Genomic DNA, 17,720 nt, shown 5'->3' with positions numbered 1-17,720 from the left:
AGTTGGGGATGGATAAGGAGGAGACCTAAAAAAAGAAGATATATGGAGTGAGCTTGACAAGTTTTACTGTTCTCATTAGTGAGAATCACCATATGATAAGGTTCCTTTAAAAAAAAATCTATTGTCATGTTTTTTAAATCTAATTTTCTAAGGGGGAAAAATAGAACAATGGCCGTTTTTTGAATTTGGATTCGATACAGTTAGCACAGTATCATATTTTTCTGGATTCTGTATTGAATGGCATAAAAATAAAAATGATTAATCTTGTTACATATTATGTAAAAGTTATATTTCTTGAAAGGTGCCATTGCAGAGAGTACTGTAATTGTCTCTGGCCATATGGCCTTGAGAGATGATGTATCAGATGCAGTAAAGGTAACGCTGCAGAAAGTGAACGATGACTAGATTTATTTGTTCGTATATATGTATGATCTGTTTTTTAGCATGGGCTAGGTGAGGTGTGTCTTCTCCTGTATCCTTCATTGTGTTCTTCAGTGCCTCAGTTTTGTGTTCAGCTGAAAAAATTGAGAATCTCCCTGAGTTTGTCAGTGAAAAAAATATTAAGCTCCATAATGTTAACTTTCTAATTATGCTTTGAGCCGTGCTGACTAACTAGTGGCCTATATGAATATACTGATCCTGCTGTTTGTCAGCTAGCCCAGTTTCAGCTAGGGGAAAGTAAATGTTGCCCAATTGCCTGATTTAAAAAAAAAAAAAAATCTAGTTTTTATGAGCAGCATCCGTAACAGGTAAGAGAAAAGCCATCCCATTTGCTTAATGCTGAGTGAGGTTACTGTAGAAAGGTGGGTAACTTTTACTGGAACACTAAGACATCTTCTTTCTTCATAATACAGAAGCCTAAGAAATCGGTGGTAGGAATACTGTTTGGTGAATCAAGCATGCTTAGTAGCACTGGAAAACATTCTCTGGCTCTAACCCTATTGAAAATAGATAATTACTCTGATACTGATAGTAGTCCCATCGGTCTGATTAAAGTCCACCACCAGTCATTGCGAAGGTGATGACTGAGTCTACACCTGTTTAAAAATTGCAGTGCGCTACATGGGACATGATCTTCGCTGCTGGGAGTTACAGGATTGACACCAGCAGAGCCTGGTGTTGCAGCACCAGGCATTGCCTCAGGAGCCTGGAGCTGAATCTCTAGCTCTGCAGACTCTTTACAAGAGAAATGTGTGTACTTCACAACGCTGCTACATTTTGAGTTATGATGGCTGTTAATGGGTGACTAGGCTTCAGCAGGTGTCACAGACAGGATGGCCAGAGACATTTATTACTATAAAAACTGTTTGTAAACCTTGCCATTGGATAAGTTTCTTCTACCTTCATCACTTTTTACCAGCGTCATTTGAAGCAACTGAATCAAAACTTCCCAAGTGTCCAGGGGTCCAAATGTTATCCTTTACTGTCTTCCTCTACTCATGGACAAGGAGATCAACCTTTCTATATGATCAGAGGTTTATGGCAAGATAGCTGTGCAGCTTCCTTGGAGAAGAAAGCTGAATCCTATTACAACTTTTTAAACTTCTGCTTGTTTTCATTCAGAACTTCCTGACCACCAAGGAGGCTCTCTTGAAGCAAATTCCAATGTTGTTGTGTGGCAGATTCATCTGTTATCTGAAAGCTGAGTCAGTGGAACACTGTCCCCGTTTTCCTCGTCTGAACATGTGTGCCCACCCAGCACCATACTCTGATAATTGCAGCACAAAATTAAGAGCTCTCATCCCAAGGACAGGAATGCTTAAAGGGTGGGCAACACCACCACCACTGTATAAAACCTTTTTAACCATATTGCTCCTGAACCATGGTTGGGGGAGGCAGCTCTAGACAATGACTAGTATTAGTACTGTTTACTGGAGTGTTCTTCCCTCTACAGCATGCTAGTTTCTGACAGGGAATTTAGAATTTGTTCTTGATTTTTCTGTATCGCAAAAGAGGTTCTGAACTTTCAGTAGTATATACTTTTTTTATTATAACAGCAATATGTTGTATGTTTACATTTATGAATTCTTTTAAATCTAGTATTATTCACAGAATTGGAGAACAAACTTTTTTTGTCTTGGACAGGCTTAGTGAGAAAATAAGAGTAAAATCTTTTTCTTTGCATAATTTTTAAACCTTTTATGTTCAAATATTGGTGATACTGTTTTTAAGTTATGCTTTTTTTCTACGGAATACGGTTTATACTGCAGATGCTTCCCTTTCTTTATTTGCAGCCATGAAATAAGTAAAACAATGTCTCTAATATTAGTTTGTTTCTTAAACAAATAAACTAGATTTTTAGAAAATGCATTTCAATTTTAGTTTTCAATAAAGTCCATTCTTCAAGTAGTATTTTTTTGTTCTGATTTAAAGTCAGCTTTGATAGCATTAACTCAAAGAATGTATTACAGTTTACTATTTTTAGGCTCAATCTTCTTGTACGTGGCCGAGGGTAAGGGATTATTTTACAGCATTAAAAGCATGTCAAAGTAGCCTGGGGGAGTTGAAATAAATTAATTTAAAACAAACAAAAAAAAAACCTACAACCCTGAAATATGACTTGCCAGAAACCAAAGCACGATCAGGCAGTCATTATGCCTTGCACGTTCCATTGCATCAAAATGAACTTAGTGAGATACATATTCGCTTAGGTTTCAGTAACTACGTTCTTTTATTTTTTTCTTGTCAATAGCCTAAGAAAAGGGAAAAAAAATGCCACAGGAGAGAGCTAACACAGGAATGCTGATATTACGGTGCTTGTTTTGGATATTTTGGTAAACCAGTAGAAAAGGAATGAGTGGCGTCATCCATTCAGGTTTACCAAAAACATTGTATGCTTCCATACAGGAGATGGAGGGCTGTCATAAGATGGAAATCTAAATAGACTTGGATCTTCCTAGTCATGCACAGTATATTTCAAGTTATGTTAATGGCACAGAAGTGTTAAGAATCATGGTCAAAACCAAATCATGAATAATTCTCCCCAGTTTTGGTTCGTTCTTCTGGGAAATTGTGCAGAGGTGTTTAGCCAGTAAAGATTTCTAATATTTGAAAGGTATACAAGCACGTGCATATTAAAATAATAAAAATTAAAAGCGTAGATTATTTAGATTTGTTCTGAGTGGTAGCAATTGTATTTGCAGTAGCATAAGCTTGATATTAGAAATATGGTTTAAAACAAGCCTTTATCAATAGGGAAAATTGCAAAAGGTTAATAGTATTGTATTCAGATCAAAGTATCAGTTTCTGCATGTATCTTGTCTTGTGGGAAGATGAAGAGCAGTCTCAAACAGTTCTAAAATAGTATGCATGTAATCAGCTCTAGGACTAAAATAGATCTATTGGAATTGAAAAGATTATTTTTGGAAAGATTTTCTGAACTGAAACAGCTAAATGACCTCAGTAGGTGAAAAAATAAGATCAAAACATCAAAACATGAGTTTTTATCGATTAATCTTAGTTCTAAGATTGTAAGTAGTTGTCTTAGAATTTCTAATTTTTTTTGTACCTCTCTAAAGAGCCAAGAAATAGAGATTCTAGGGATATTGACAAGCTGTTGTAGCAGAAAAAAATGGAGTTTCATAAAATATTAAAATGCATCAATCTCATTATCAGTGATTTACTTCTATAAGTCTTGTATAGAAAGATAAATGCTTTTAATTATTTTTCTCAGACTCTTTCACTTTATGGTCCTACCGTTTCTCTTAGGTAACTGTTGCAGACATTGCAAAAATGTTTCCTTCTGAATATGGAATATATTAGCTGCTTAGCAGGCAGTACAGAAGAAGTCATTTTTTCACATGGGATCATGCATCTGGAACAGCTGGTGAAAGTCAGGCTTCCTATGTGCACTGTCTGTCTCCACATAATACACTAGGATGGTCAGTTTCTACATTTCTGGTTAAGTTTTTACATGTAAGACAGCAAATTCAATCCTGATGGTTTTGTTATTCAAAAATTTATGGATTTATTTCCTCTGAGGTAGTTACTTATCTTCTAGAAAGTTTTGAAACAAACTTCCACATAGCCCGGAACAGCTACCTTAACTTAGAATCAAAGTGAAAGAGGTGGTTTCTTATTAAAATAAAGAAACCTTTAGCTATAATAATTCACTTCATCTAAATAAATCTTTCTATTTACTTTCTTAATAGAGCATTCTATCTGTAATCTCGTGTACAGTTTTTGTGTATTTGGTGCATGTTTGTGAATGGAAGGGTTCAGAGTGTTCGTCTGAGGTCAGAACTTCGGCTGCTCTCCTGGTTTCAGCTGAGATAGAGTTAATTTTCCTCCTTGTACCTGGTATGGTGCTGTGTTTTGGATTTAGAATGAGAATAATGCTGATAACACGGTGTTGTTGCAAAGCACTAAGTCAAGGACTTCTCTGCTTCCTGTGTTACCCTGCAACTGAGTAGGCTGCATGTTCAGGCAACTCTTAAGGATGCAGACAGCTTCTGCCTTAAATATAGCAACAGTCCTCTGCGGTACTAGTGCACGATCTTCTCATGAGAGGTTACTGTCTGATCAGGATCCAAGTGGCCAGTGAGATATTCTGCCAAAATATGAGATGCAGCGGAATCAGCACCAGATGATTTAGTTGTGTTGCTCTGGTACCAAAAGGATACCAGATGATGTTTAATAATCAAGGATAAGAATTATGATTAAAATTTAAGTAGTTTTATTCTGGATTGGTAGGTCTTGTATGAAAATATGAGTGGAAAAATATATTACTCTTAAGGGCTTTTTCTTGTCTAAGAAGCTATGTATATCTTTGCAGCCTCAGTGTATTCTGCCTGAATTTTCTGTCTTGGATGTTATACTTTCTTTCTAATTCTAGCACTAATAGTAACCGTGGAAAAAGTTTTTTTTGGCAATTGAAGGTGTTGATACTAAGTAGCTAGTGCCACCTAAAGTTACTGTAGCTTTTTCATTATAACTGGTTTGCCCTAGACAGCCCATTTAATACCTTGAGAGTTCAACTACATACAAGTCTTTTGATTTTCAGACTTAAAAAGTTGAGTTGTGTAATAGCAAAGGATAGTGCTCAGTACCAAAGTTTTTCATACTCTGCTCAGAGAATTTAGTTGAATTATTTGAAAAATACATAAAATATCTGTTACGCATTAAATAACATTTAACTGTGTCATTAAATTTAACCAGATGGTCTATAAAATTAGTCAATGAAGTCATAAAACCATGGCATCATTGTTCTTTTTCAGTGTTCTTTCCATCTCATCAGGTTCCTTGCAGAAATTAAGTGATAGCAATTGTCTTTCTCCTTTGTGCTCAGTTTATCAGATCTCTGTGTTCATAAGCATTAATGCACTTCAACAGTACTGGGTTGTTTTGTGTCCTCCCTCTTGACCTTTTTTCAATAAAAAGAAAGTGTCTGTCTATTACTCAGAATTATCCTTATCACTCAGAATTATCTTTCCTTCTGTGCAACTTGCTTTCTTATTGGATATTAAGACCTATTCTGCATAGACATATAAATGGCTTAATTTACACTATGAGATGGTTGACTCCATATGGGAGAGTATTTGGAACATTTATTATGTTGCATCACTAGTAGTGTAGATAGCTTTCAAGTAAAGAGAACTTCTTCAAATACAGCCTTTGCTTTAGCAAAGTCTATACTTTCAAACTTGCTGATCCCTACCTTTGGTACTATGTTGGTAAATAACATAATCTAGAAAAAAATTTATATGCAAAACTGCTTTTATAATTCCTGCTTTTATTTGATAATTAAATCTTACCTCACAGACAGATTAAGGAAGACTATTTTACTTGGTCTCTAGGTAACTTCATATGAGTTGTCTAGGTTTCCAAGCTGCAAATGTGTAGATGAGATGTTGGTACACTAAATCTGTTTTCTAACAAAATCTATAGTGATTCCACATGAAAGAGGGAGAAAGATTAACTTAAAGTTTAGCATTTCTTTGTCAAATTTAATTAGTGGTTTGCAGATATCCACATCTGCTATTTTCAATTGAAACTGTTTGTACTGAAGACTCCACACTCATGTAATGCAGTCATTTTCCTGTCTGTCACATTGTCTCTGGATTCTGCCTTCGTGTTGCTGGAAGCTGTCTTGTTCTTCTGTATAACTTTATTAAATGTGAAGATCAGATCTGTGTATGATCACTTCAGATGAAGCTGTCTTACATCTGTCTTCTGTGATTTGCTCTTCGCAAAGTATTTACTACCTAAGTGTCCACTGTTGGGAGGGTTCCTTGCAGAGGAAATCCGTAGGTACATAGGAAATGGAGTGAGTCTGAGCCCTGTTTACAAACAATCTCTACTGAGGGTATGCTTTCTAAAGATAATATTGGACAGCCTATTAGCATTCACACATTCAGTTTCTGTTTTCAGTTTGCCTAGAGTAATGTCTCCACCATAATTATTGAGCAAATCTACTTTCTCAGCAGGACCAAAACTCAATATTTATAGCAGGTAATACTTCCTTCTGCACCTTCTGGATAGTAGATAAATAAAGGGTTTTTCATTGTTTATTGGTATTTTCATGCTATAACTAAAATTTTCTTGAATATCACCAAATGGTTTCATAATGTCTTCACGTACTAAGAGACTGGAAGCAGAAATGGCAACGATCATCTATTCCTACTAGTTAATCTGTTTGCTTTATCTGAACTTTTCTTTATTGTTCACTATTTTCTCACCTAAAGGCAGCAACTAGATTTCATTTATTTTTTTCTGCAGTAGGTTTTCATGTGGCTTGGCTGATTACTCACTTCCTAATTTTATGAATGTGAAGACATGTCTTTATTTGTGAAAAGATTTACTAGTAGTTTCCTACTCAACACTGCTATTGCAACATCAGAATGCTAATATTTTGTTTTCCTCATCTAAAGCTGAAATGTTTAATTTCTTCCAAAAAATCTTATTGATCACTTCAATTCTCATTTCACTAGTGTTCTCAGCCCTTGTTTGCCTCTTGTGCATATCCACTTGGCATCTCAAAATGACGTGAATTTTTGACTTAATAATCTCAAGTAGATCTTCAGTATCGACAAGGTATTTTGCCCAATAATAAGCTTTGGTTAGCAAAGTTCAAATAAGGGTTTGTAGTTATTTTCTGTGTACTACCAACTGTTGAAAATGTTTTTTTTCAACATTCCAAGGAGGGGCCCCCCCCCCAAACATGTCAGTAAAACGAAGGCAATGTTTTTGATGAATAAATTATGTCTGAAAGAAGTACTTTAGAACTTAACATGGGTAATTTAGGACATACTAAGAGCAACAAGATTTAGGTAGTGCTTTCGGTAATTTCCTTTTGTTGTCTAATGTCATCAAGGAAGGAGTAACGATAAAATGATACTAAGATATTAGTCTTGTACTGTTCTATTTTGTTTGTTTGTTTTCTTGCATAGGCTATCCACTCTGTGGCTTGGCATCATGAAGGAAAACAATTTATTTGTAGTCACTCAGATGGTACCTTGACCATATGGAATGTAAAATCTCCTACCAAACCATTCCAGACAATCACTCCACATGGTAAGATTGAAAATAGATGCCCACTGTGTGCTCACAGCTCTTAAAACCCAGAGGAAACTTATTTTTAATGGAAATATGTTTTATAAAACTAAGTATTAAAAATCTATTGCAGTGCAAGTAGATTTTGTCATATCAAATTCTGATAGATTTAATGTCTAAAAAAGTCTAGTCTTTATGAAATAAGAGTCCAACTCAATGCAATGGTATCTAAATCTCTAAATTTTAGGCTGTTTTTTACACAATGACGTTGATCTTAAGATTAACTAATGCATGTTTTGCAGAGCTTGCTTTTTGCTTGACATTACAGTCCCATATGTTGTTTAAAATACATATAAGCAAGCATCTGTTTCATGTATAAATGTGTAGATTACCATATAAATTCTTGGAAAGATTTGTAAAAGAATAAGATTAGCATCTGGTAAGATGTTCCCACTTCTCAGATAATTCTGCATTAATTTAAGCCTAGGAAATTAACATGTTGTTCTGTGAAATATGCTGCTGCATATTTCAAAAAAATATATATTGGTATACAGATTATTATCTGTACACATCTAAGTTATGTGTTAGCAACTTATTTACCTCAGACAAGTGTGAATGCAATGGTGAGGATAATCTGTGAGGTTAGTTGTAAGATGCTGTAGTTAAGCATTCTGGTTTACATATCTGAGACTATAGCAAGTCCCTGCTTATTATAATGGATGTTGGCCAGAGTGGAAAAAGGAAGCTATAAATTTCTTGTGATCCTGTAGCAGACAAAGATTAAAAAAGCAAAGGCAAGACTAACTTCAGTTTTATGTTTTGTCATCTTAATAACCATTTTTATTTTGGTATTGGGCTGCAAACTAAATTTTCTGCAGAACCTTATAGCTTTATCAAATGTTATCAATGTACAGATAGGACAGGTGCATATTTACACCGTACTTCTAACTTCTACTGACTCCAGGAGAAATTGTGTCTATAGAAGCTTTAGTTGCTAATACTTCAAAGTAGAGGAAGAATGGCCCTTCATATTCAAGCTCTTAAGGATAATGCTTAGAATAAACTTCATTTTACTTGTAAGCTGAGAAATTTTATTTGCAAAATGGTAGAGAGAAGTTTTAAATCCTCCAGTGCTACTTATATTCTTCCCCTAAAAGTTATTTTATTTTTGAAAATAAAAATTCCACAACACTGAAAACAAACACAAAAAAAGGCACCACCAACATGACTGTAAATACTCAGGATTGATGTACTGATAGTTTTAACATTTTTTTCATGGTATTTCAAGGCATACTCTGTAATTGTCAGAGGTGTTGAATATATGTTTGCATAAATGTTCTACTTTGTAAGTTGCATAGTGAATTTCTTAATTTGCCATCATGTTATGGAGTTGTAAGATTAATATAAGAAAAAAAAATTCACTTTAGGAAAGCAGCTGAAGGATGGAAAGAAGCCAGAACCCTGCAAACCTATCCTTAAAGTGGAATATAAAACAACTAGAGCTGGGTAAGACTTGTTTTGCATGTGAAGTTATAGCATACTTAAAGTAAATGCAGCTGAGAATGTCCTTTATTTCCTGTTGTTGGGATACATATTTTGGTATCACTGAGCTACAGTAAAAAAAGCTGAAATAGTTTTTCAAAAATCAGATTTGCTGAATAAACTGCAAAAACAGAAGTGTGAAAAAATTGCTATATATACAAACCTTAACTTAGGTAAGGTATCACTAATGCGCTATCTACGTGCTTATTCCATGCTACCAAAAACAACCCTTGTGTATTTTTTCTCAATTTTCTGAGAACATATCTTATTAAAGAAAAAAAAAAGCCTGACAGCACAGAAGAAGACACTGAAATGTAGAGGTCTGAAAAATTTAACTTTGAAAAATAGTGGCCTGATGCAGATATTCTAAATTCTGAATACATGTTCCTCCCCCTGCACTCCCCTAAAATGTTACTGACGGAAGCTGTTCTGGTAGAGTACAGTAATTTATGCATTGAATTGTGCCTAATTATGCACATTGAAAAAGTAACAAAGCAGTAATTGCAAGAAGAGGCTGAGATGGAATTACAGTATCTTGAATAGCATGTTTTGTTAGCAAGACTGCAATTAGGATTGAAGGATTTCATGAACTTTAGAACCATAAAGAAAAGAAATCCCATAAAGTGCTTTAAAATGGTTGAGTATAAGGTGCAATATAAAGTTTAAATATTCATGGAAACCTGCTTAGCTATTTGAAAATTTTTTTTGACTTCTGGGTGATTATGTATTATCTTGTTTGCTTTCCAGGCCTTCAAATCTATGGAATATTATTAATGATTTCTACTATATATCAGTATTTATACAGATAAATATCAGTGGCTGTGTAATTTTGTTTGCTAAAAGTGAAGTAGAAACCTAGGGCTAGTGCCCAGATGTTTGAACATCCACAGGCAGTTGAAAAGTCACTTTTTTACAGCAGTCTACATCTGTCTGCATATTTTCTCAACGGAAATGTCAAACTGAGATCTAAATAAAGGTACAGATAACTTGAAGTTGAAGCTACTTTAGGTTACAATTTCTGCAGTCAAAAGCCTTCTACTATGAATTCTGAAAAAAATAGTTTATAGAACAAGCTTCAATATTACAATGCGAAAACTGGTTGACCTTTCATACAGTTTTTAAAAAGGAGCTTGTTCTGTACAATTTCTGAGAATACGTAGCTCTTTGGGGAGACTGTTTCCTAGTGCAGGCTTTTTTCTGTTACCTCTTATTTTCCAGTGTGCATCAAAACATTCAGTTTGGATGAATTTCTCTTTAATTTCTTTAATATTCTTCTCTGTTCTCAGTGTACTTCTAAATCTATAATAACATGTCTATGTTGTGATATTCTTCCCTTCCAGAACTTTAATCAAAATAAATACTAAACAGTTTGCCCTGTGGTAAGGAAGCATTGCACTAGAAATAACTGTTCACATGTGCAGTTGGATTTCTATTTGCAATCTTATAACAAGAATTTTAAAGCATGACTAACTACCTTTCAGTGCTTAAGTTTTTTTATAGTTTTTCTCTTTACCGATGGAAATTTATTAGATGTGTGAGCATCATACAATTTTGTCTGTCATACGTAGCTCATGGCTTAATTTCTGTAGCAGAGAAGAGAGTAATCACTTTTGGGTTTGTCCAGGACATGTATCTGTTTTTCTAGCCAGTAAAGGAAAAAATTTTGCTTCTGTAGTAGTGTGCTCTAGGTGTTCTTCAGAAAACAACAAAAAACTAGAAGAAGTTAAAAAGAGGTTAATGCATAATAAATTATTTTACCTAACTTCTTTATTGTGAAAACATAATTCTAATTCTAATCAACACTTTATTTCTGAGAAAAGATGTCCACAACCACACAGAAAGAAGGAGCATAACTGATTGCATTCTGTAGCAGAAGCTAGAGACACTATTCTTTCTGTTGTTGCAGAATTTATTAATACCTTTTCTTTTTTTCCCCACTACCTACTCTGCATCATGAAGTTGGAATGGGGAAAACAGGAGGATGTGAGCACGATATAGGGAGCTTACAGAGTATTTGTCCTTTAAGTTTATGGGGGTCTTTGCATTTTTCGCCTTTTTTTTTTTCCTCCAAAGTTATGTTTACCCTTCAACAGTAGTGTCTATAGCTTTACTCATGGGAGCATATTACATCTATAGGAAAGTTACTATTGACAATCCTTCTGTATCTGTACTAGGAGGTCAAAAAGGCAAGTTCCTGATGTGTTCCTTAATCAAACTGGTAAAAACATTCCAATCGCAGAGCATAACATCATTGTTCTCCAGCCATTTAAGTTCATCCAGATCATTCTGTCTTTGAGGTGGTTGTTCGAAAGGTGGGCTACCATCTGAGTATGCCAAGGTGGCTTTACGTGCACTTTCCTGTCTAAAGTGTATCCAGAGAATCTCATGAATTTCCTAATGCTGATTTCCCACCCCCCAGGTTCAGTCCCTGATGATATTCACTCTGTTTGACTTTAGCATTATGTAAAATTCCTCAAGTTTATTTTTTGCTACTGGAGCTCTGTTTAATGGAAATTACAGCTTGTAAGTTTCCCTGTTAATAATTAAAGAGGGTATTCTATTGGTAGCTAATGCAGCTGTCATGACTGACAGTACAGCAGCACCTCTGAGCAAGATAAACATATGTTATTGGGATCCACAGATTACATGAATAATGAGAAGGTGTCCAGATAAATAAAAGTTGCTGAATTTAGTTTTAGTAGTATTATTTTGTGTTGTGAGCTTGTCAGTTGAAAAACACACCTCCCAAAATGAATTTATGATTTATCTTCACCACTACTTTAAGGCTTTCATTCTTGCACTAAAATAACTATTGAAGCCTTTTCTACCTTTACTATTAGAGAATAATTTCTTCACAAATTACAGAAGTACGTATAATAGTAGATTTGAAAGAAAATTGTTCACCCATGGTCTGAAAAGTAAGTCAGCTGGTACCAGTGGTGTGACTTCTATATCTGTTTTCTCACACCCAAATTGCTGATTCTGATTGCTGAAACTGACTGAAGTTTAGCAATTCACCTCTAAAATTGAGCAGAAACATTCCTACAGGAATGTGAGCCACTGATCTTGATTGTATTGTGTATTGATACACAGCAAGATCTAATCCTGTGGGTTTTGAAACTTTTTTCAATGAAACGTTTCCGCCCATGTAACGATATTTTCCAGTGTTCCCCCAAGTAATTTTACAAATTTAAGTGATGTGCAAATTCATGTGAAGAGATTGATTTTGTTCCTGCTGAAGCAGAACTGTTTCAATGAGGAATCAATATTCACAACAGCTAGAAATGCTATGTAGCTGTTCTCTAAGAGCTGAGCATCACTTCTTGTTGAACATTTTCTATCTTGTTAAATTTTTCCTATAGATTTAGGTAGGTAGTATGTACCTATCGAAGCTGAATCCATCTCACCTATTATGTAAATTACTATTTTTATTTTTTTAAATCGTTTTTATTAAACATCAGTGTTTAGAAGTACCTTCTAATATGTATCACAATTGAAGAACAACACAGTGTTTAACTAGAAAATGTACATTTGCATTTATGGTAAATCTTGACTTCATGAAAATGTGAAAAGTTTCTGTCCAAACCTGTTAGTCTTTCTGTCAGACTAAAGTTAACTTTAATTTTTAACTCATGTGAAATATCCATGCGACACATCTGTGTAATCTATTCTCAGCTCTTCCATTCTTTGCTTCGTAATGATACAGACTCTGGTAAGCCTGCCAAAAGCAACCTGATTACCTTGAGAAATAAAACTAGCAGAAACCAGCATGTGATATTCACTGCTAAGCTAGAAACTTGGAAACTGAAATGTATCCCTTTGGTTTTTACCAGATGATCTAGGTGAATCCACAAGTCTTAATAGTTAACTGTAAATTGTTCTGGCAACATTACTTAAAAAAAAAAAAATATATATATATATATATATATCATTTTTGCCAAAACAAACTACTTCAGTAAATCATTCCAGCAAAATGAGATACTGGAAGTGTATCACACAAGTGATGTCTCTTCACTAACATCCTGAAGAATATCAGATCAAATTAAATTTTATTCTTTTCCTGAAATCACTTCATGGACCCAATTGTAAAAGATTATAGGAAGTTCCCATATGAAGAATTGTAACAAAGCAAGAACTTGGACAAGTTTCAAGGAAAGTGCTTGCAGTGTCCTTACTTCTTTGCTTACTGCTTTCAGTTGTTGTTATGGTGGAGTCAGAGTACTGAATGAGCTCAATGGACTCGTGGTCTAACTTATGTCCATTCCTTTGAGATCTGTTTCTCAGCCTCAGAACTCTTTGATCATGTTAACTCTTCAGTTAAAGGGCTTTCTGAAGGATCAGGCAGATGGCAAAATAACAAGAAAGTGGAAGCTGTCGCGGTCTGCTTTGCCTTCAGTACTGCAAACAGTGTCTATTTTAGCCAAGCTTATGAGGGCCAGCATGTGCATAAACAAAACACTTCATGCACAGATCTCAAGAAGATGTACCTAATCCATCATGCTTGTTTGAAACACAAGTGAAATCCAGTTAGACGTCGGAAAGATGGTGTTATGGGAAAAGACAACATAAAGACATCTCTTCAGCCTCATTTTCTCAGAATAGCTTTTTCCCTACAAATTTCCTCCAGATTCTGACATGTTAACTACTTCAATTGAAGACAGACACAAGCAAAGGGTGTGTCTTGCCATCCTAAAGTGGGTGTACAAGTAAATAGGAGGAATTGCATCCCCTTAGTGCCTGTTATTCCTTCAGAAATATAACCTCAAATTTGAGGAAGCACTCAGTAGTGGGTGAGATTTCTTGAGCAGCTGTATAAACAGTCAGTCTGCTCTTTAAAAGGTGTAAGACCCTATTTTAAACATAAACAGTATTAAAATTAGTGTTGGCCTTTTAATAATCAGGAAATTAAAAAAAAATGTAGTAAAATATATTTACTTCATCTTACTTTCAGTAAATTGTATATTATGCACATATTAGAGAAAATGTGGATATGTTTTGTAATACATTTCTGTAGAGACTTAAATTTTTTCCAAAGTCCATAATCTCTTCTATCATGACAAGAAGACTCTTTGTTTTGCTCTACTCAGTCATTTAATTACACAGCATGAGTGTAGTCTATGACAGAAAAAAAATCCTTCAATTTAATGCATGGTGGTAGGGGAAAATAGATAAAAACATCTAGAGCAAATATGTGTTGAGAAGTATTGGCATTTATTTATGTACTTGCTTCTTAAGGTCTTTGAAGTTTGCCAAGCACCGGGTTGCTTTTCTAAGACAGCCAAGTTATTGTGATTGCAGAATTACTTTGTGTTTTTTGCAAAATGTTTAATCTTTCAAGCTTTAGGGTAATTCTATACAAAAAGCAAAATTCTTGGGACTATTTCTTCCTAATCCTGCTGGAATATTTTATATTGTGGATATATGTAGCTGTTGGCAAATCTGAATCTGCTGTTCAATAGAAGAGAATTCTAAAGTTCAACAAAATAATAATAAAAAAAAAAAACCTTCATCTTGGGAAACAGTCTGTTTTTAAATTTTGAAACGTACCTAAACTACCTATTGCATGCAGAGTTGCTTTGCATTATTCTTTATTTATGTCTGCTTAATGATATCTTGTTAAACTTTTCTACTAGGCTACAAAAACTGACCAGTCTTTTTACTTATTACCTTGGTTTGATTCTATATACCTCTGCTTTATTCCAGGGAACCTTTCATCATTCTCTCAGGAGGCTTGTCATATGACACTGTAGGAAGAAGACCCTGTTTAACAGTTATGCATGGGAAAAGTACTGCCGTGCTAGAAATGGATTACTCTATTGTTGATTTTCTAACCCTCTGTGAAACGCCGTATCCTAATGGTAGGTTTTGTAAAGATTTTTCTCCGTACTTTGACCTTGTTTCTCTGGAGTTTTATCCCATCAGAATATTTCTTACTATTGTCTTTGTTTTGTCTCTGGGGATCAGACTGCAGCAGCAGCAGCAACATCTGTTATTCCTATTGTCTGGGGTCTGTTTTTCTTCCCAAAGCATCGTAATAGAAGAGTTCATAATAAAATCTATTTTGTTTCTAGAAGAATGCTGATTGCTGGTTGCATGTTTTCCTTTTTTTTAACCCCAAAAGCATATGCAGACAAAAAGTAGCATTACAATTTTAAGCTGTTATTGCAGCAGATGTGTTCATCAATATTTATTAGTGCACATGAGACCTTTCCAGTCAATGCTAAATCTTGATTAGCATTTGTGTAGTACTCTTAACTTTAGTGACTTTCTTATTAATTCCAATAGTCGCACGAAATTCTTCACTAACTTGTAATCTCTCTGTTGCAGAAGGGGATTTCTTTATCATAGATTAGGTAGCTGTCCCACATTAGTGCTATTATTTCTGTTTCCGGTGTTTTTAGCTGTCAACTTCCATCAGAGTGTATAGAACTGTTTAGCTCAGAATTTGAGAATTTGTCTTTCTGAAAGACAGCAAGCTAAACTTTGAAAACTTCCATTTTATTTATTTTATATAAATAAGAGGAAAATTTGGGATTGGGGGAATGTTATTGTTCAGTAATTGGTACTTTCAGAATCATGCTTATACAAGTTCATCTGCATGTTCCTTTTCATGTTATGTGAGCTGTTCAAATGATTCTAGCAAATTGAAAAAGAATTGAGGACATTTAGCTAAAGGAGTGTGGCTTTTCCAAACTTTCTCCAAAGTATTCAGAGGAGTGAGTGCATAAATACCTTCAAAAACTGTGTGACATCTAAATTGCTTTTCTACTCTTGACTAATCAAGTGCAAGGACTGATTGAGTGCTGTGCATGCAGAGTATGATGTTTACCTATAACTTAACTTTTTTCTTGCTTTTAGACTTTCAGGAGCCATATGCTGTAGTCGTTCTTTTAGAAAAGGACTTAGTGCTGATTGACCTTGCACAAAATGGGTAAGAATCTTGTATAGTCTTTTTAATGGTTGCTTGCAGTAGTCAGCATGTTGTTCTGATCTTTAGCTGCTTAATCCACCATACTGTCTCCCCGCCTAAAACATAACATTTTGAATATTTGGTATAAGTTTTATTGGGTAGACTATAATACCTTTTGAAAGCAGCTTTTCTCAAGTTAACATGTAGTAGATGGGTACGGTATATGCAACTTTTTCCAAAGTTGACTGACAGAAATTACTAACAGATCACTTGTGCTTTTTAATTATCAGTTTATTTTAGAGTCAACTAGAGCTCAGTTGGCGAGATACTGCACAAAATTTTAGGGAAGGGAGCAGGTGTAACAGGTGTTCTGAGAGGTTGGGTAATTTTGGCTGACAATGAGCGTGGTTGTCGTCATGTAAGAACATAAATATTTGTTAATATTATTGCCGAATTGAAAAGTTTTAAGTATTGGTTAAAAGTAACTCAGTACAGATGTAATAACTACCATGTACACACACACACACACACACACACACACACATATTTGTGTATATACACAAAATTAGAATGGTAACATATTCCCTCGTTCCTTAGTGTGGTAAGAGGTTGCTTAAAAGTAGTATCTCATTACAGTTTTCACAACTAAAACTTGCCCCGTGCATCTTGAAACTTGTTACTTTGCCCATGGAACAATCTGTATGCTGTGGGGGTCTTGCAATTTTTTATCAGAGGTTTCAAAATCATTATAGGCAACAACCACCAACTATTAATGGATTAATAGCAAGGGAATTGACAGATAAGATCTTTGTGATGTTCCTGATTAAAAGTAATGAACCATGTGAAGAACATCGCATCTATGGCAGAACAAAAGCTTGTAAATAAGTATCCTCAAAGTCTATGGTGATACCTTAGACAATAAAGGATCTGTGAAATTTGGAAGAAGGTCAAGTTTAATCCTAATATCTGAAATTTGTTTAGTTCACAGCTTTAATGGGAATGGAAACTACTGAGCAGTTTCATTTAGATTTTCTACGTGGCCATTTTTTTACATTGCCATATGCTGAAGCCAAAATTTATTTCTGATTAAACCCATGGCATTAAGCTTCATAGATTCATAAAACAAGTTTAATGGGCTTGAAATAAAATGTGTTTTACAAGTCTTTTTTTCTTAAGTGAAGTAGTTGGCAGTGCCTGAAATCTAAAGATGATTCTTGTTCCATTTAATGTTAAAGTAATAATAATCTTCAGTAGCTGTGTTGTTTAGAAGACCTATATGGTCTTTGTTTCACTTACAGTGTATTAATTCTTTCGCACCTGGAAAAAGCAATAAAATGCACAGATGCATGCATAGATGCTACAGGATTTTTCCTTTTGCCCTATGCTGTCATATGGATTTAACATATCTTGTTAAAATTAAGCCTCTTTCATTCAGTTTTTAGAATATTTTTAGCTTCACGGATAGGTTTATGTAAAATTATTTGTATGCATAAAGTTTTCATCTGTTTTTGCTAATTTTTCCTTTAAATGGGTTGAAAAGTTGTTTTCGATTCACACACACACACACAAAAAAAGCATAGTATTAATTTAACTGAAGAGAAGTGTCCTTTGAGCACAGATACGTATACCTGAATATTATTGACTTTTTTTCCACATTAAGGCTCATTAACATTTTGAAAATGAGACTGTAAAGAACAGCAGTGTTGTAAACATATTCTAGGAACAGTACAAACTTCAGGTTCTGTTTAGAGATCTACAGAATCTGGATAGTGTACTC

General features: G+C 34.6%; 1 protein-coding gene across 12 annotated transcripts in view; it reads left to right on the top strand.

The window, feature by feature from the left end:
• Nucleotides 1-17,720, top strand: part of STXBP5 (syntaxin binding protein 5) — a 114,281-nt gene that overhangs the window by 51,831 nt on the left and 44,730 nt on the right. For all 12 annotated transcript variants that reach the window (XM_040550756.1, XM_040550753.1, XM_040550750.1 and 9 more), the window contains 4 exons: nucleotides 7,389-7,512; nucleotides 8,919-8,997; nucleotides 14,737-14,891; nucleotides 15,892-15,964. In XM_040550756.1, the coding sequence (XP_040406690.1) occupies nucleotides 7,389-7,512; nucleotides 8,919-8,997; nucleotides 14,737-14,891; nucleotides 15,892-15,964 (431 nt within the window). The remainder of the gene's footprint in view (nucleotides 1-7,388; nucleotides 7,513-8,918; nucleotides 8,998-14,736; nucleotides 14,892-15,891; nucleotides 15,965-17,720) is intronic.

The sequence above is a fragment of the Cygnus olor genome, chromosome 3 (assembly GCF_009769625.2).
Source record: "Cygnus olor isolate bCygOlo1 chromosome 3, bCygOlo1.pri.v2, whole genome shotgun sequence".
In the NCBI taxonomy this organism is placed as follows: Eukaryota; Metazoa; Chordata; class Aves; order Anseriformes; family Anatidae; genus Cygnus; species Cygnus olor.
Note: the sequence above shows the minus strand (reverse complement) of the source record. Positions and strands in the feature narration are given on the sequence as shown.